General features: G+C 51.1%; 8 protein-coding genes across 9 annotated transcripts; 5 read left to right on the top strand and 3 right to left on the bottom strand.

Moving 5' to 3' along the window:
- Positions 1-587: 587 nt before the first annotated feature.
- On the top strand, positions 588-1,152 carry PV06_06279 (uncharacterized protein; the record flags this gene model as incomplete). Its single annotated transcript, XM_016407377.1, has 1 exon — positions 588-1,152. Exon 1 carries the CDS (start codon positions 817-819, stop codon positions 1,150-1,152), a length of 336 nt encoding a protein of 111 aa, XP_016262981.1. The 5' UTR covers positions 588-816.
- Positions 1,153-2,568: 1,416 nt separating this feature from the next.
- PV06_06278 (uncharacterized protein) lies at positions 2,569-3,920 on the top strand (the record flags this gene model as incomplete). Its single annotated transcript, XM_016407376.1, has 1 exon — positions 2,569-3,920. The coding sequence occupies one exon, from the start codon at positions 2,569-2,571 to the stop codon at positions 3,772-3,774; it is 1,206 nt and encodes a 401-aa protein (XP_016262980.1). The 3' UTR covers positions 3,775-3,920.
- Positions 3,921-4,402: 482 nt separating this feature from the next.
- Positions 4,403-8,471, top strand: PV06_06277 (uncharacterized protein). Its single transcript, XM_016407375.1, has 3 exons — positions 4,403-7,086; positions 7,135-7,741; positions 7,801-8,471. The coding sequence occupies exons 1-3, from the start codon at positions 4,715-4,717 to the stop codon at positions 8,341-8,343; spliced, it is 3,522 nt and encodes a 1,173-aa protein (XP_016262979.1). The 5' UTR covers positions 4,403-4,714; the 3' UTR covers positions 8,344-8,471.
- A 140-nt stretch (positions 8,472-8,611) lies between these two features.
- Positions 8,612-10,720, bottom strand: PV06_06276 (uncharacterized protein). The gene has a single exon (XM_016407374.1). It carries the CDS (start codon positions 10,652-10,654, stop codon positions 8,798-8,800), a length of 1,857 nt encoding a protein of 618 aa, XP_016262978.1. The 5' UTR covers positions 10,655-10,720; the 3' UTR covers positions 8,612-8,797.
- A 132-nt stretch (positions 10,721-10,852) lies between these two features.
- On the bottom strand, positions 10,853-15,515 carry PV06_06274. 2 transcript variants are annotated; one of them, XM_016407372.1, is made up of 5 exons: positions 14,699-15,515; positions 13,946-14,647; positions 12,073-13,894; positions 11,363-11,857; positions 10,853-11,309 (listed from the first exon to the last, which is right to left on the bottom strand). In XM_016407372.1, exons 1-3 carry the CDS (start codon positions 15,266-15,268, stop codon positions 13,709-13,711), a joined length of 1,458 nt encoding a protein of 485 aa, XP_016262976.1. In that variant the 5' UTR covers positions 15,269-15,515; the 3' UTR covers positions 10,853-11,309; positions 11,363-11,857; positions 12,073-13,708. The 2 variants fall into 2 exon arrangements, with proteins under 2 accessions (XP_016262976.1, XP_016262975.1); XM_016407371.1 differs by having other exon boundaries at positions 10,853-11,857.
- PV06_06275 (uncharacterized protein) lies at positions 12,832-13,308 on the top strand (the record flags this gene model as incomplete). Its single annotated transcript, XM_016407373.1, has 1 exon — positions 12,832-13,308. One exon carries the CDS (start codon positions 12,832-12,834, stop codon positions 13,258-13,260), a length of 429 nt encoding a protein of 142 aa, XP_016262977.1. The 3' UTR covers positions 13,261-13,308.
- A 267-nt stretch (positions 15,516-15,782) lies between the features above and the next one.
- PV06_06273 (6,7-dimethyl-8-ribityllumazine synthase) lies at positions 15,783-16,766 on the top strand. The gene has a single exon (XM_016407370.1). The coding sequence runs from the start codon at positions 15,906-15,908 to the stop codon at positions 16,587-16,589; it is 684 nt and encodes a 227-aa protein (XP_016262974.1). The 5' UTR covers positions 15,783-15,905; the 3' UTR covers positions 16,590-16,766.
- On the bottom strand, positions 16,572-17,922 carry PV06_06272 (uncharacterized protein). Its single transcript, XM_016407369.1, has 3 exons — positions 17,799-17,922; positions 17,186-17,743; positions 16,572-17,136 (listed from the first exon to the last, which is right to left on the bottom strand). The coding sequence occupies exons 1-3, from the start codon at positions 17,799-17,801 to the stop codon at positions 16,813-16,815; spliced, it is 885 nt and encodes a 294-aa protein (XP_016262973.1). The 5' UTR covers positions 17,802-17,922; the 3' UTR covers positions 16,572-16,812.
- Positions 17,923-17,987: the final 65 nt, after the last annotated feature.

Genomic DNA, 17,987 nt, shown 5'->3' with positions numbered 1-17,987 from the left:
CCTATGTCCTGTACAAGACCAATATTCTGTAGAATTGCGCAACTCTTCGAATGTGGCTTTTTTCCCTGCATGGTTGAGTTGACAATTCCCGCCGGGGGAAAGGCAGAGTATGTTAGTAACTATTGGACACTACTACAACCACAAAGTCACGGAAAGTCTCATGGGAGTGTTTTTCCTTGACCACCACGTCCATCAGACCCCTGTCTATATTCGCATGACAAGCGCTTCCGTCTCGGCACGAGACAATGTTGTACTCCATCCGATGGCACTATACTGTACTGTCCCCAGTGTCCCTGCCGGTCCGGATGAAGCTTATGCACAAGCAATCGTCCAACTGAGTTAGACGAGCCTGCCCGGTCACCAATCGAGGCCTAGTTGACCGTCCAAATGGTCTGGGTTATCTCGCTTGACGAGTCAAGACCTGGAGCGAAGAGCCCCAAATGTTTGTTAGTTCATTGACTTTCTGTCCAAGGGCCCACCGGGTCAATAGTCTCTCTCGTATTGATGCCTCGAAGCGCGTAACAAGAGGTCGCGACCGGTCGAAGAGGGCCTCCGTAGAGAGTATATATATCAGGTCCGGACCTCACCTTCAGTGATAAAAAGGTCGAAGTATTCCAACCCACAGTCATTCGTTTTATCTTTCTCTGCTTCTTCAAACAAAACCTCTTTCGTTCCAAACATGCAGCTCCAAACCGTCCTCCTGGCACTGGCCGCCATTGGCGCCTCCGTCGTCTCTGCCTTGCCCGCAGGTCACCCGGCGCCCATCTGCGTCATCCCACCACCTGATGTCCCTGCTGGACCACCATGCATTGAGCCATGGACCGACTGGAGAAGCATCCGTGCTTAAGTCCACACTCGCCAAACAACCAGACGACATCAAGTCAGATCTTTCCCAACATCAACCAACTTCGCGGCATCTATCATCATTCAGTCGGTTCGCATGAGAATGTGAGCGGGCTGCAAGGGTTATTTCGACAATTACGCCAGGCAGGAAGGACTGGCTCGATATCTTTGGGCATAATAGACAAGGGAAGGAGGACCATTTTTCTTCGACAAGTTGTCAATCCCCATAACAAGGGACTGGAACAGCCCATGTTCAGGCGAATTAATTTTGGGGCCTGTATTTTAATAATGCAAAACCGCTTGACCTAACCTTCTCGATCCCAAGTGCTGTCCGTCCTGTAGATATTGTAAGCCTGTGTGCTATCTCTCACCTAGAGGATATTCATCGAAGAAGAGAGCAGCCAGGGTTTATTGGACTAGCCGTGCCACTAGTTTCAATGATATTCGACCTTCACACGCGACTTGTTAAGCCAATGTAGGCCACGTGCCGAATCTCTCGCTTGCAAAATTGCCTTGGATGATATTGAATGCTTGACACACTAGCCTTTGATCCGAGCCGCGAAACATGGGCAGGTTTTGTTGATCTCTGGGTTGCCGACAGCGCTTAGAACTTTTGCGTACTCCGTGTGTAGTATATCACTCCCGAAAATTCACGAAAAAGCGACGCATGCTGTGCCAATCAGCGTTTCACTGGTATTTTCCAATGGGTTCCGCATACCAACTACGAGGTAGAGTGATACACTCCAAGGGCACTTCGACAGCGCGAAGGTATGTATGTCATCGAAGGAAGGTCAGCTTGCATTGCTGCTAACCAAATCGGAAAGCCGCGTCTTTGTTAACGCTGCTTTTACGACGGAAAGTTGCGAACCGAAAGGTAAGAATAGGGCGGCAATACATCAACACCAAAGTCGGTTGAAGCCCCAACCCTTGGCAATGCGTCGGTGGTCAAATTTCATTTTTGCGTGTGTGAAGCTTTGCTTCTTCTCTTTTTCTCTCTTCAGATCAAAAAAAGCAACAGAGCCAGCCACGACCGTCGTTTCGTTCTTTGTCTACAGCGACGTGTTGCCATGAGTTCAACGAACTCGATGGCTCTGGAGATCGAATTTTCCTTGTAGGAAGTTTCTTTCTCGTTGGGTCCTCTTCAATGAGGGCGATGAGTCTGGAATGTCGATTTATGGGAAACAGTCATTTTTTACACACCCACAATGTTCATATCTCATGTCTTCCAATGATGTTACATGTGTTGTATGCCTGGACGTTTATGATCATTCGTTGCAAATGGTCCAGCCTCTCTTTTCTACCTCCTAGTTTATCTACGGCCTGAAAAAAAAACACCAGATGACTGGCCAGCTACGAGCCACGCACCGTGCCCTTTTGCTCATCGAGTCTCGAATGCGACGACCAAGTATGCGTTGGATCGTGCGCACATTCCTACAGGTAATTCCTTGCCTGAACGAGATGGTTGTGTTGTGCATTCCAACGAGGTCGTTATGTGGACCTCGACCTCGCACGGTTGACTTACGACCAAGGTAAATACCATGGCTCGGTACAAAGATTCATACCCTTTTGTTTTTCTCAGCTTGTTTTGAGACTCGTCCCTTCGTTTAGGAAAGAAAGTGCTATTGCGCTTCAGTCACTCATTTGAACACTTTGCTCTATGAACTTGTTCCCTTCGTTTTTGTTGATTCAGAATATCGTCACCCAACTGCACTACGTTCTTCGACCATGACACGATCGATCAAGGCTATGCCCGTCGTGGCACTCTGGGCTACCAGCGTCCTCGCGCAGGCTTCGACCCAGATCAACGACCCTGCTGACACTGCCGTTACGACCCTCACCGTCTCCGTGTGCCCTACCGCTGTCACCACCACGACCACTATGTCTAGCACAGTCACTTGGTGTCCTGACGGCGGCGACTGCAACGGAGGTCCGCCTACGATCACTCCGCCACCCGTCATCGATGGCATTGGTACCGAGATCCTTGCATTCACCACGACGTACCCCAACGGCGATGTCGGTGTCTACCATGAATACCTTACTGTGTACCATCACCCGAATCCCACTGGTACAGGCATGCAGGCAGTCACTTACACCATCACCGAGGCATGCCCATGCGAAACAAGAAACCCACTTACCATTCCTGAAGGCTTCACTACGACTGTCACCGTTTGCAGTGTTTGTGGAGCGAACGGCGCTGCTGCAACTGTCACAATTACAACGCCTTGCGCCACAGGAGCCTATGCATCTATTACTCCAGTGGTTGGCCCAACTGGAGATAGCGGGTCAGGCTCGGGGTCTGGCTCAGGATCTGGAGCTGGAAGTGGTTCTGGTACAGGCTCAGGATCCGGCTCCGGCTCCGGCAGTGGCGGCGGAAGTGGCTCTGGTTCAGGATCTGGCAGCGGCAGTGGAAGTGGTACCGGCTCTGGATCTGGCTCAGGTTCTGGTTCTGGCTCTGGCTCAGGTTCTGGTTCTGGCTCTGGCTCAGGTTCTGGTTCTGACTCTGACTCTGGCTCAGGTTCTGGTTCTGACTCTGGCTCAGGTTCTGGCTCTGGCTCTGGCTCTGGTTCTGGCTCTGGCTCTGGCTCTGGTTCTGGCTCTGGCTCTGGCTCGGGTTCGGGCAGCGGCAGTGGAACTGGTTCCGGTGCGGCATCAGGCTCTGGCTCTGGCTCAGGTGCTGGCTCAGGGGCAGGTTCTAGTTCTGGCAGCTCTAGGGTTGACGAGGGCGCCAGCGACAATAACTCTGCAGCTCCCGCCTCTGGCAACAGTTCGAATGCTGCAATGGGAGGTACATCAAGCAACAGCACTGGCTCGCCACATACTCCTTCCAGTCCTCCAGTACCAACATTCACAGGAGGAGCTGCCCAAACGACTGCTTTGGCACTTTATGGGGTTTTGGGCGCTGTTGTGGCATGCCTAGCTTGGACTTTGTAGCTGCGGTGAGAATTTGGTTCTTCTTCTTTCGTAGAGATCGACTTTATGGATTAGGGTTTGGGACATATGGTATCGACGGCAGTCTGTTGGCACGAGAATAGTTCCCACGGCATTGGTTATAGTGATATGCAGGTCCAGGTACTTTGAGGTAGTTAGCAGCTTTTCGTCTGTCATGTTTCGTTCGCATCAAACTTCCACTTTTAGTATTATCCCTCGCATTACTGTGCATCAAACCTCAAAGAGAGGATGTCTTCGTAACTCGTACCTGATCGTCATAGAGTCCACAGAGATATCGCTGGTCAATGCACCTTTTAGCGCACCATTCGTCGAACCGCCCCGGATGCTGGCGTCTTCCCTCCAGGTGTCACGGCAAGTGGATGATACACAGGGCCAATCAATGGGATAAAGACGCGGCCCAAGACCATTGACGCCCGAAAACGTGGGGCATCATGTTGGTGTTCAGCGCTTGGTCCGGCGGCTACAATCCTCGACTTGCGAATGGACAAAAGAGGTACGAGAGACTCGGCCAGTACTCATCCATGATCAGGGGATAAGGCGTAAGTTCCCAGCCTGCCTGCTTTCATCCGGCTTCAGGCAAAAGGGCAGATAGAGACACTGAGAAATTCAGATTCCAGGATCACCATCTAGGTAATTCATCTCGGTATGCTATCCTAGGCCTTTCTTTGACCTACCTCATTTACTATAAACCTCTGCGCTTATTTCGTCCGGCTGGCTGGTCTTCCGGCAGGCCTTCGATTCCTCCTCATTATTAACTCGGTCGAAGCAACCCAAGGTCGACCGACGGCCATCAGAATCAACCTTTGAAACACACCCCGCATCCGACCGCCTCAGCCTCAGCCTCAGCCTGAGACAACCTGCGGCCTCGAGTCAGCCCATTCTCTTTCCTACAGCCCTCGAGGACGGCGCATCGCCCGGCGTCATGAGCGTACCTGGGCACCAGGGTAGGCCGGAGGGCGAGATGTTTCTCAATCGTCCCTCCGATCGAGACTCGCCCACCATCGTTGAGCCGCTGCGCATCAATAAGAGAACCGCGAGTGCATCGTCCAGCGTATCCTCGGCTGCTGGCAAGCAGAGTCCTGCGCCTCAGCAACCCTCGCAGTCCACGACAGTCTACCCTATGCCATCGTTACCCTACCCTGACGAACGATCTCGACAGCAGGCTCAGTCCTCACGTACTAATGGCAACCCCGCATCGAATCCATATCCTTACCCTGATGTGAGAAGAGTGACATCGCCAGAGCAAACTGGCTCACGAAAGCCTGGTCAGAGAAGAACGTCAGGAGGTGGACAGACATTAGCTGAGCGTCGGGGGACGATGCCCAAGCCTTTGCCCGAGTCACCGGGTCCAGATGCGCCAGACAAGGAGGGCTTGTTCCAGCGTCCACCACAACGTGGAGATGGTCCTGCTACTGCGCCGCTGCCTGGCTCCCAGAATCAGAGCGGCCAACAATACTGGCCTCCTCCGTCTACATCCTCGGCAGCTGATGCGTTGAGCAGGCTGAAAATCAGAGACCCAGAGTCTATCAATCGCATCAGCTCGACTGCCTCAACCTCGACAACGAGAGCTCAACGCGGATCCCCTCCGCCGCCGGAAACGCCTATCGTTGGGCCTGCTGCACGTCCACAGACCGACATCGAGGCTCGATATGCGGCGTCTGGCATCGCTGGCGCGGCTACTCTGAATAGTCTACAAGCACAGAGTTTGGCTGCACAGCAGAGAGCAGCTCAATATGGTGCGCCTGCTCAACAACAAAGTAGTGACCAACCTAGACGCCCGTGGACACCGACAGAAGCCCCTGGTAGCAGTCCGCATCCGCCGCCTACAGTGTATCAAGGCATGGGAATTGTGCAGTCATCTCCACCAACCGCCGCAGCTGCTCCAGTGGTTCAACCCACAGTCTCCTCTCCGAACCGCGCACCGCATCCTGTAGAAAATGAGATATCAAGGCTCCAGCCTCATGAGGAACCACCACCAGCTTATTCTCAAGTTTCCGGGCCGAATGGCCGCCGACCGGCTGAGAAGCAACGACAAAGTGTGGTCGGAGCAGGAGTACCAGCCACGGGTACCCCAGCTCCTGTGCCGGTCGCCCAGACGAATACTGCACCAGGTGCACAAGTCCCGAATCAGCAGGATCATCCAGCCTTTGCCAATGACCCAAGACAAAACAATCACAGTCCTGCTTCCATGGCCGCCGTTAATGGTCAAGCCCAACAGACCCAGCAGCCAACGCAGCAAATGCCGGCGCAAATCCCCCCAGCATCTCCTCCACCACTTCCAGAAGGTTGGATCGCGCATCTCGACCCAAATTCTGGACAGTATTACTATATACACTTGCCCACACAGGCCACTCAGTGGGAGTTTCCGAAAGGGCCGACCCCACTGAACCTACATGAGACTCCTCTATCGCCCGTAGGTAGTGTGTACCAAAATCCTCTCGCTTCCCCGGGCCTTTCTTTCAGTCAGAAACCACTTGCGTCACCTGGTCTACCGGTGACACCAGGCTACGATCAGCAAAGCGTCATGAGTTTGTCGAATCCGGCATCATTCACGGGTCCACCTCCGACCAGCGGCATCGACATATACAAAGTCGTGGCCACAAATGGTGTCTACTTTGGTCCGTATCTGCGATATACCAACATGGACATAGGGGGGGGGATATGGTACGGCTCGATATTACTTGTGACTGACGCTCCCCAACCACCTACGATCCACATCCACCAAAGTCTTGACCTGTCTCCGAATCCACGACAGCTCAAAGCCGCCAATATCTCGCAGCACCAACGATGGACATTCTACAAGTATGAGATTGATCTCCAGATGGACGAATCCGGACCGGCAAAGTGGACGTATGCAATCACTTCCCACCTTGGTTGTACACGTTATGAGTTCTTGGTCGCTGGCAAACACGAGACAAATTGGCGTTTCATCGCAACGTCGGGCAACGACTTTACTCTTAATGTCAGCGCCAACGAGCGTGCGCGGCTAGGTGGTGTCGGCTTCATGTGGAAGGATATCATGCAGAAGCATGCCGAGTGCGGTGGTTTTCACTGCCAGCTGGGGCTCGGGAGTCAGATTTACGCTGACCGAATGTGGAAGGAGATTGCGTCGCTGAAACAATGGTTGGCGACGAGTGGCAAGGAGAACAGGAAGAATGCAGTGTGGACAGCTGCACATGAGGAGGATGTGACACATGCATATTTTCATTATTACACCAGTCACTTCGACCAACCTTACCTGCGAGAAGCTTTTGCCCAGATCCCGCATGTTCTCACACTTGATGATCATGATATGTAAGTCAAAGAATCCCGGGTGGGAACACTATGCTAACAGGAGTGAAGATTTGACGGATTCGGATCTTATCCTGAATATATGCAATTCAGCAATATGTTCAAGAACATTGGACGAATAGGTATTGAAATGTACCTGCTGTTCCAGCACCACACGACTCTCGAGCTCTTGCGCAATGTATCAGACGATCGCGATTTGTTCACCATCACCGGCACTGGCTGGCATTTTGTGAAATTCCTGGGACCTGCTGTCGCCGTGGTGGGTCCAGATACCAGAAGCGAACGCAACCCTCATCAAGTCATGGCTGGACCAACGTACCAAGGACTGTTTCCCAAAATTGCGCTACTCCCACAGACGATACAGCATTGTATGCTCATGATCCCGGTGCCGTTGATTTATCCTCGATTAGATGCGGCCGAGCAAATCGCCCACACCATGGCCACGGGGAAGAAGGCCGTAACTGGAGCATACAATGTCCTTGGCAAAGTCACCAGTTCCGTCGCGGGTGTAGTTGGGGCCAAAGGCGCGGTCGGTTCGGGATTTGATTCGGTCAAGCGTGCTGTTGGCAAATCTGGACTCATGGGTGGCATCTTGAACCCTTTTGGAGATATCGACGTACTTGATGAACTCAAGGACCAGTGGACGCACGAGTCAAAGGTATGTTGTATACACTTTGTTGCTGTTCGAAAGACGTGACTGACACTTCAGTGATATAGGATCTTGAGCGGACCTACCTCATTCGTACTCTCCAAGGTATATCCCATCAGCGTTCCATCCGTATGACATTTATCTCGGGCGCCGTCAACACGTGTGGAGCTGGATTGGTACACGATCCGTCACATCCGTCCGACCACAAGACCATGTACCAACTGATCTCGTCGTCGGTCGTCAACACGCCGCCGCCCGGCTATGTCATGAAACTACTGAACAACAACAAACCACTCTACATTCCTCCGAACGGCCAACGGTCGACTCCTTCGCAACCCACAGACACGAAGGAGGACATGATGGAGATCTTTACGCACGACGTGACGGGTCAGGGTGTGAACAACCGCAAGCTCATGGCTCGCAGGAACTACGTTGCCATCGTCGTCTACGATCCGGAAATCGTCAATGGCACCTTTGGCAGTACGGGAATGCATCGGGGTGGTGGCAGGTTGAGTCTTGCCACGGACTTTCTCGTCCAAGGAGAGGGAGCATATGGAAACGTGGTCAAGTATGGACCGGTTGTGGTACCTAGTCTTGAGTTTGGAAGATAGAGACTGGACGAGACGTGTCAAGGAGGGTTCGAAACTTGATGGCGGGAGTTTTGCATAGCGGATGGTGCTGCTTTTGGGTTGTTTAATGATATAAAGTATAGCATTCATTTAAATTTTCGGATGAAGATCAACTATCTACGAGTACACAGGGTACAGTTCAATACTTGTCTTGACGCGAACGAAACAAGTATCTTGTTTGTACGTAGGTATGTTGCAGAGTCGTCTCACCAACGTACTGAGCAATCAAGTTCCTGTAAAGTGTCACCGTCTCCACATATTTCAATGGATATAAATATTCATCAGTTTTCTAGAACATCACTCAGCATCCATTGTCACCACGACGTGACATATTTAACTACCTGATAACACGAGGACGTATTGATTTTTTTGAGGTGAACAGAGTGACACATCCAATACGGTTGTATACGCATTCACCTGCCACCTTTTCCGTCAGTCAGTGTCGTCGTCCCCCTGATGTCCGTGTTTGCGTTTGTTCTTGTTTCCGTCTCCATTCCACCCCGTTTTCCATGCACAACCACAACAATGGTAAAAACAACAGCTGGACGAGTCCGGTGAAGGTATAACACCAACCGGTACCCATGCCTTCGATCATTGGATTCACCACGGCCGTCATCCCTGCGCCCAATGACGCCCTTATCAGATTCGCGGCGGCGCTTGCGGCTGCCGCCCTCGACCGGTTCAGGTCTATCAACAAGACACTCAGGGTGTTGAACCCTGCCAGATTGGTGTACCCGAACAGGATCAACATCACGATCGGACCTGCCATGTGGACCCTGAAATGCAACATCCAACCGTAGACGACGACGGTCAAGGCTCCAACCACGAAAAAGGGTAAACCGATTTCCAACCTGGCCCTTTCGATCGGGAACCCCCTCATGTCGATTTGTTTCCTTCGGTCCGGGTCGACGTTTTGAAGGACCGCGTGACGGCGGAAATTCCTGTCCAGAGCGACGCTGTTGGTCAAGGACGAAAGGATGCTGCCGCCGGCGATGGTCAAGAACAACAACCCCTGCGAGCTACTGTCGAGACCGTAGATTTCGTGGAACTGTGTGCTCAAGGTCGCCGACACCGCATAAAAGGCCGCATAAATTATCCCGACGACCGACAAGATGATTGTGTTTTCGAAATCGCCGAAAACGGCCAATGTACTTTTGGGGTTTGGCCATGTGAACTTTTTTGTCTTGCTTTTGCTCTTCCCGACCGACGGTGTCGTGTCGACCTCGCTCTTGTGGTCGTTGTCGTTCCGATCTTGTTTCAAAACACCAGCCAACGACATGTTCAATTTGGGAGGTTGTATCGATCCATCACCGACGATTTTTCGGGAGGTCTCTGGGAACCATATCAGTAACGGGATGATGTACACACCACCCACGATGAACAAGAACCAAAAAATACTGTGCCAACCGAGATGTTGAGCCAACAAACCACCTGCGACGGGAGCCACACTTGGTCCGACGATACCGGTGATGCTGGTGATGGAGATATAACTTCCTCTCTCGGCGCTCGTGATTACATCTGCTATGATTGCTTGAGCAAGAGTCACCATACCACTTGATCCTGTCGATTGTAACATTCGAAGCACCAAAAGACCGGCATAAGAATGGTTCAAGGCCAACCCGAGGTTGGCACCCATGTACACTACCATCCCAATGACATAAGTCGGTCGACGACCATGAACGTCGGTGATGCCGGAAATGAAGGCAGGAGCCACGGCTTGAAAGATCATATAAGTCGTGATGGTCAGGTTGATCTTGCTGATACTGACGTCCAGATCGGTGGCGATGGTGGTCAAGGCAGGGAAATAAATGTTTGTGGTGAAAGGTGAAAACAACCCACCCATGGTCGCCCCAAACACTATACCAATCTTTTGACGTCGGGTGAAGACAGAGTATGGTTTGTCATGGCTGACCATGTTGCTGTCGTCGATGGTGGTGCCATCCTTGTTGTTTTCATTTTTGTTTGTGTTTGTGTTCACATCCGTTATAGGGCCAGTACTCTCGGGTTGTTGGTTCGAGACTATGGTAATCTCATTTGCCTCCTCTGTAGGTTTTCTTTTTATTGTTGCGGCATCTTGATGTTGATTTCGACTTTCATCGAGAACAATCTCGTCAGTCTTTTCGATGTTGGAACCCTTACTAACTGTAGTGAGGTTGATGTCTCCGTGATTCATCCCTTCAGGCCCAAAGATACCATGCTGTTGAGCCACCAAAGACATAATGGCCTCGCCATCGCCATCATCACCACCAACCCGGACTTCGGCTTCTTCAACACCTTTTTTGGAGTCTGTCATTCTATTCCATGTGTGTATGAACTTTCATTTGGTCTATGGGTTGCTCCATGGAACACTATTCTGTCCCCTGACCCCACTGCTCCTTTATGCTTGAGCTGTGGTGGCCGGTAACGGCCCGTACTCGGACCTGTACTCCCCGGAGCGATCCAAAAATCACTATTTCGAGGGTTTGAAAATCAACGTCAGGCACTGCCACCGGCAATTTCTATTGGTCCAATCGCTAGCCACTGGTACGTCACTTGCCCCGGAGTCATGCTGTGGCATGCTTCAGAAATACTTGGAACATCATAGTTGGCACTGTATGGTCCACACCTCCAAGTGCATATATGTATCCAACAGACAGTACTGTATCCGGTCCGGTATGCGCAGTATAAGTCTAACCTTCCTCCTCTACTTCATACTCCATCCAACCAAAATGAAGTCTCAATTTGTAGCCGACATTGTCCCATCCTGCGAACATTTTCTTTGATGCCTCCTGAGATGGTCTTTGCGAGAATATGACTTCCCGCATTCACACAAGAACGCTTGTACGTCTGGGAACAAGTCTCTATGCACCGTTTGCTCGTGACGCTTGATGGTACGCTTGTCATCCTGCATAGACTTTCCACAGCCATCAATTTCACATCTGTACTGTTTGTGTTTGGCCAGGTGCCTTCTGAGAGAGTATTAATGCTTCAGCCATGTGATGCGAATGGATCTCCCACTCACTTGAACGAAGGCCCCTCCGAAGCGCACTGGTAATCGCAGGACGGGCATTTGACAACCTGAGACAAAGGAGCTATTGGCAAGGGCAGAGACGAGTCCAGGAGGTCGAACATTTGCTCGAGTGTCAAGTCGTCTGTCACGATTGGGCTTGGTGTAGGTGCACTGGACCATTTATCGAACTGCTCATGGCCCACAGCGGCGGTGACGTTCTGCAGAAAATCGGGAAGGATTTCCACGCAGGCGTGAAGATGTTGGACGTCCCATGCAGTGTCGTGATCGGACTCTTGGTCAGCAATAGCGGCTGTTGTCTGTTCCCTTTGAAGATCTGCTGAGCGTTCGTAGTCCTTATAACGGCTGTCGCCCGTGCATGACCTAGATTGACATTCATAGCTAAGACTTGGTTTGCTGCAACAGAGAGTACAGAAAATAGGCGGGAGGAGAGAATTGCCAGTGGTTTCTTGAGACACTTGCCTGAAACCACATAGCCCGAGTCTGTGGCTGTATCGCTTGTCAGTACCCATCTCCGCCAGTGGGTCGGAAGCCGTTTGAACAAGTCGAAATCAGGCAGGGAATTAAAGCCATAAGAGGCGGACGGTCGTTGGCGGTTCTGGAAATCTTGCAAAGGCATGATGCTCAAACGGGAGTGAATCGTTTCACCTCGAGGGGAAAGGTAAAGAATTCCAGTGATATACGCGTAGAAAGAGCAGACTTACCATCATGCAGGAGGCACTCAGTCCGAAGTGCATCTCACTGGAAAGGTTGCAAATGCGCAAGCTCATCTCCCAGGGCCGGAAGAGCGTTGTGCAAAAATTGGGCAGTTTTGCTCCAAGAACACCTGGTCAAGGCGGTAGATATGTGATAACTTGCGGTTCCGCTGGCTACACACTAATCAGAACAGCCTGCTCTTTATTGGTGGCCCCAAATGGGATGCTGCATATGTAGGCAATACCTTCGTTGCTACTAGTAGCGGTCTGGCATGCTCGCTTGGCTTGAGGTGCACGCCCAGGATCAGGCTGAGGTTGATCGACCCCTTGCAAGCTGCCAGCTAATTGATCGGGCCCGACAGACGTACCCCTGTCGTTCTAGAAATCGAGATTAATCTTGCTCACGCATGGGGGGCCGACATTGTCAACCTCTCAATTGTGAATGTAGCAGAAACATAGCTTAAAGAAGTCAGTGAGGCCGCATATATGTACCAGTGGAAAACGTCACTGCACTGTACTGCCTGGGGTCGAGGAGTGAGCTTGCCGGTCCTCAACAGAAGTATAAAGATCGGGAGAAAACAGGTAAGATGAGAAAGATACCAAATTTCTTCTTGAGTTGCATTCGCACACAAATCCCTCTCACTCTCTCCCGAGGAAAAGGAAAAGATAGAAATAGATATGTCGATGTTGAAGCAGGAGGATAGAATGGAGGAAAGCCAATCGCAACTGCAAGATAGTCTTCAAACGGGAAAGCATGCCACACACGGCATGAGTATCAAAGACGCCCGTGGATCTGGTCACCACCACCATTACCATGGCCCCTGCTCGACATTCGCTTTCGACAAGTGGTTGAACGAGAACAGAAAGCAACAACCTTGGAATGTTTTGCGGGAGATTGAAGATGAGCGGTTGGAGAGTCTGGAATCGACAACTCCCAAGCATGCGAAGGACCCAAAAACTCGTTGCTCGACGGATTTTGGATACGGCATCAGTGAGACAGTGAGCTGGGCTGCAGAAACCAAAAAGCATCAAAAGAATCGGTCTCGTTGTATGGACGCACCAAATTCCCATGATGGGCAGAGGCTGGATCACTACCAAGTTTCACCAGACCGAGTCAAAGCCAGTGCGGAAGATCTCAAGAACATTGGGTACATGCTTGAAAAGCCGACGAGGAAGAGGGAAAATGCAACACGTTGATAATCGTTGTCCAGATGACGGGACCATTTCTGTTTTTCGAACGTAGAACTGAAACCGGGAGCATATTGATCGTGATGTATGGCACTAAAGTAACCCATTTCCTCCAATCCCGGCCGCATTCAATCAATTTCTGCGGAGATCAACAACAGTCCTGTAGCGATACTGGTGTACGGACAATATGATCTTCAGCAATTTGACATTCCTTCCATTTTCGTGACTGTGGACTTTTCAAACGACCTGGCCGCCAATCATTTTAAACCATCAGAGTTTGTGGCAATCCAGCGCTATCAGCGCTAAAAGGTGAAAGATTGAAACCCGCCGTCACCGTCCTTTTTATGATGATAGAGAAACATAAACTTCGTGACGCCGATACATGTCATATGAGGGGATGTAATCATCGCTCGTGTTGCCGTTTCGCTGGGTCGAGGTTTCTTTCGTCTTGGGCAAATTAGTTGTCCACCCCAATCTTCACATTCTTCTCTTCGGGTGGGATGATGCTCTTCTCCAGTTGGCCTTGAAGGTGTGGTAATTCAACGACAGCTTCACCGATAATAGCCAGAGCCCGCTTGATCTCATCTTCGGTGATGACCAATGGTGGTGCGAGACGGATAATGTTCTGATGTGTTGGTTTGGCCTACGATCTGTTAGCAAAGCAATTCACGAAGCACTGCAACAAACAACTTACCAAGAGACCTTTCTCCTTCATCAGCATACACAGATCCCAGGCACTGTGTCCATTTGTCTTTTCTTCGTCAATGACAATTGCGTTTAGCAGACCTTTTCCTCGAATAGTTGTGATCAGAGGCGATTGTAGGTCTCTTAGACCATCGCGGAAGATCTGACCCAACTTCTCGGCACGTTCAATCATCTTTTCCTCTCGAACAACCTCAAGCGCACGAATGGCAACAGCACAACCAAGTGGGTTGCCACCATACGTCGAACCGTGCGTGCCAGGTTCAATGGTGAGCATTACATCCTTGCGTCCGAGCACGCACGACACGGGGTACATGCCTCCTGAAATTGCTTTACCGAGGAGAACCATGTCTGGCTTGATGCCAGCCCACTCGTGGCACAGAAGCTTGCCGGTCCGGGCGATACCAGTTTGAATTTCATCACAAATCAAAAGAACGTTGTGCTTATCACACAGAGCTCTGACTTCAGACAGGTAGTTGTCGCTAGGCACGACGATACCAGCTTCACCTTGAATTGGCTCTACCAGAAAACCAGCGATCTTGTCACCGCTTGACTCGAAGGCTTCTCGGACAGCGGAGATGTCGTTGTAGGGTATTATCTTGCCCGTAGCTGGGTTGACGCTTCCAACGCCAGGTAGATACGGACCGTAGTTGTCACGCGACTCGGGATCTGTGGACATGGATATGGCTGAGAACTGCGGTGAAGGTCAGTAAAAGAATGTCCCAACAATAAAATCGATACTTACAGTTCGTCCGTGGAAATTCTCGGCGACACTGAGAACAAGAGCTTCGTCCTGTGGAATGCCTTTGCACTTGTAGCCCCATTTTCGGGCAATCTTGATGGCGGTCTCGACGGCTTCCGCACCAGTGTTCATGGGCAAGACCATGTCAAAGTTGAAGTACTTGGTGACAAACTCTGCGAAACGGGGGAAAACATCGTTGTAGAAGGCTCTGGAGCTCAATGTGAGCGTCGACGCTTGCTCAACAAGAGCCTTGACCAGTTCCGGGTGGCAATGTCCTTGGTTGACCGCAGAGTATGCTGAGAGGAAGTCGAGATACTGCCGACCTTCGGGATCCCATACCGTAGTTCCGAGCGCTCTGGCAAAAACGACAGGTAGTGGATGGTAGTTATGGGCGGCGTATTCATGTTCGGCGTGGATAGCCTCATCTGATGAAGAAGCGTGGTACTTTGATCGATCTGGTGTACCGGCTGGATGAAAAGCTGGAGCAGTCGCTTTCAATTGCGTACCAGTACTGTGTCCATTCACTTGCGTGACTCCGTTGACACCATCGCCATTGACTACAGTGGGAGCCATCTTTGTGCAGCTCAACAGTGTAGTACTTTTGAAGGACACTTTGATAAGTAGAAAAAATACAATGCGGGTGATTGGCCGCCGACTTTAGCGAAGGGATTTTGAAGCAAGTCTAAACGGCGACAGGATGATTTATCTTCTGTTTCCACACGACAGAGTATTCGTAGCCGGAAGACGGTGTGATTTTGGGCCTCAGTAGCCTGGATCCAAGTCAGATTAAGTACTCGGTATGTCTGTGGACCGGAAGAAAGGGTCATGTGCAGAGATTTCATGAACAAAACTCACCTGCTATGCCTCTAAGTGCAGGTATATCCCTAACGGCAAGAGGTCGACCGCTAAGAGCAAGCCTAAGCGTCCTCAGATTCAGGCCCGCAATAATGAACAATTTGTGTGGTGGTTGGGGAAGATGCAAGGGCAACAACCGCAGTCTAAGATACGGCTCATTATTGGTCGAGGGGCAAATCTGCCACTAGAAGTTGATCGATGTCATTGTGCGGTTAACTGCGGTTGAGCCCATCTTCGTCCTCGATACGATAGGTACCTGCTCATCATTCTCGTATGATCGCAAGGCGTAACGCTTACTACAGTCTCAACATCCCCGGATCCCCCGATTGAAGCTTGAACGATACCCCCGCTCAAGATGGCTTCTCTGAAAGGCCCAGGTGCTCCCCAGAAGCACGATGGCTCCGGCCTGCGCATCGCCATTGTCCACGCCCGCTGGAACACCACCATAATTGACTCCCTCATCAGCGGCGCAAAGAAAGCTATGCTAGCCTCCGGAGTCAAGGAGGAGAACATCGTCATTGAGTCTGTCCCAGGGTCCTATGAGCTTCCCCTAGCGGTCCAACGAGTCTACGCTGCATCTCAAATACAGAGCACCGCCAGTACGGTTGCTGGCGGTGTAGGAAGTCTGGCGAGCGGTATTGGTGACTTGCTTGGTGGTAGTAATTCGACAACGGATCTGCAGGGCAGTCTCCAACCGGCGGCGCCAGAGCCAGAGAAGAAGGACACGGCATTGAAGCATGCCTTTGATGCTGTGATTGCCATTGGTGTGCTCATCAAAGGAGAGACCATGCACTTTGAGTACATTGCAGATGCAGTAAGCCATGGACTCATGAAGGTCCAACTGGACAGTCAGGTCCCGGTCATTTTCGGCCTCTTGACGGTGCTCAACGAAGGCCAGGGTCTAGCGCGAGCGGGTCTCGAGGGAGGCACCGGAAAGGAAGCGAAGGGACACAATCATGGAGAGGACTGGGGAAATGCTGCTGTCGAGCTCGGGGTCAAGAGAAGAGGCTGGAATGAGGGCAAAATTGCATCTTCTTGAAGATAGACAGTAGCCGTTGTCGTTTCACATGCATAGGATACAGCATCGAGAGACAGCTCACTCGATGAATTTGGCTAGGTTACAGAACAGAACATGGGTCTCACAAAAATAAAAAGTCCGTGTTCAAGTCCTCAGGCTCTTTTGCATGACAAGACCCGACCTATTGATCCATCTTGGAACGCCAGTAGTGCTACAATGCTATGAAGGGTGGCAAAACGAGCTATTACTCTTGCATAGCATCCTCTTCGTCCTCATCTTCGTCCTCGCCTTCCAAGCTTTTCTTTGCTGCTTTCTCGGCCTCTTCTAACAGCTCTTGCGGAACTTGCTCGTGCCTGCCTTTTGTGGGACCATCCAAGGCCGAGATCCAGCTCATCTCAAGCTCGAATTCCTTGTCTTTTGAATCTTCATGAGCAACGTAGATGATTCTTGCTGCCTCCATCACGGCTTCTTTGAGCGTAAGAGGGCACGTGGGTGAGCCTAGGTCCAGTTTCTCGAGTTCTGCTTTCGCGGCTTGTCGTCCTTTGCCCGTAGCAGCTCCATAATACCCCTAACAACGTCAGTGTCTGTGTCAAATTGCTTACTTGCAACCAACATACCCAATATAACCCGCTGGGTTCGATCATGTAAAGACCTGGACCTCCTCTTTTCACTGCTTCTTCTTCGAACTTTCCACCCGCGCCAACTTTTGGTCCAAAGCCGACCTGGCCATCTACACCAAGCTCGGTTTCCGAATCCCAGCCACCTAAAATCGCTGTGACTCCAAATGGCCGTACAGATGAGTAAAGCGTGTATGCTTGAACGTAGCCTCCCATCCGCGACGCTAGGGCACTGATCGGGATTGGAGCTTTGTACGTCTGTCGCCAACTGCTAGCCTCATCTCTTGCTCTGCTGGTGAGATGCCGGGCGTCAGGTAAAAGACCCGAACATACAACACCTGAGTTGCGATCTACTGTGGATATTCTCTTATTGGTACCTGGTTTGAGAAGCTTCGAGGAGATGATCTTCTCGCAGGCCAGGACGACGCCATGTCTTGTTCTTATGCCGATGCAGGTGTTTCCGTTTTCCACGGCCTTTACCGCATATTCGACCTGGAAGTTTCGACCATCGGGAGAGAAGACGGAGTTGGACAGATCGTAACCTGTTCCTATTGACGTCTATTTGTAAAGATGTCAGTGATTGAGGCTAGAGTAATTGGGCTAGATAGTTTACCATTGCGAGTTATGTCTTTGTGGTTATTGAGCTGCGGCAGATGCAGAAATCAGTCGAGGTGGTGTACAAACAAGGATTCTGGCAGGAGAAGGTCGATGGTGAATATTGTACGCTCAGTACAGAATACCAGCGCTCCAGGCCTCCGCAATGCGCGTCGCTGCTTCAACTTTCCCAGGTCATAGATAGTTG

Source organism: Exophiala oligosperma, assembly GCF_000835515.1.
Source record: "Exophiala oligosperma strain CBS 72588 unplaced genomic scaffold supercont1.5, whole genome shotgun sequence".
NCBI classification, from domain to species: Eukaryota; Fungi; Ascomycota; class Eurotiomycetes; order Chaetothyriales; family Herpotrichiellaceae; genus Exophiala; species Exophiala oligosperma.
Note: the sequence above shows the minus strand (reverse complement) of the source record. Positions and strands in the feature narration are given on the sequence as shown.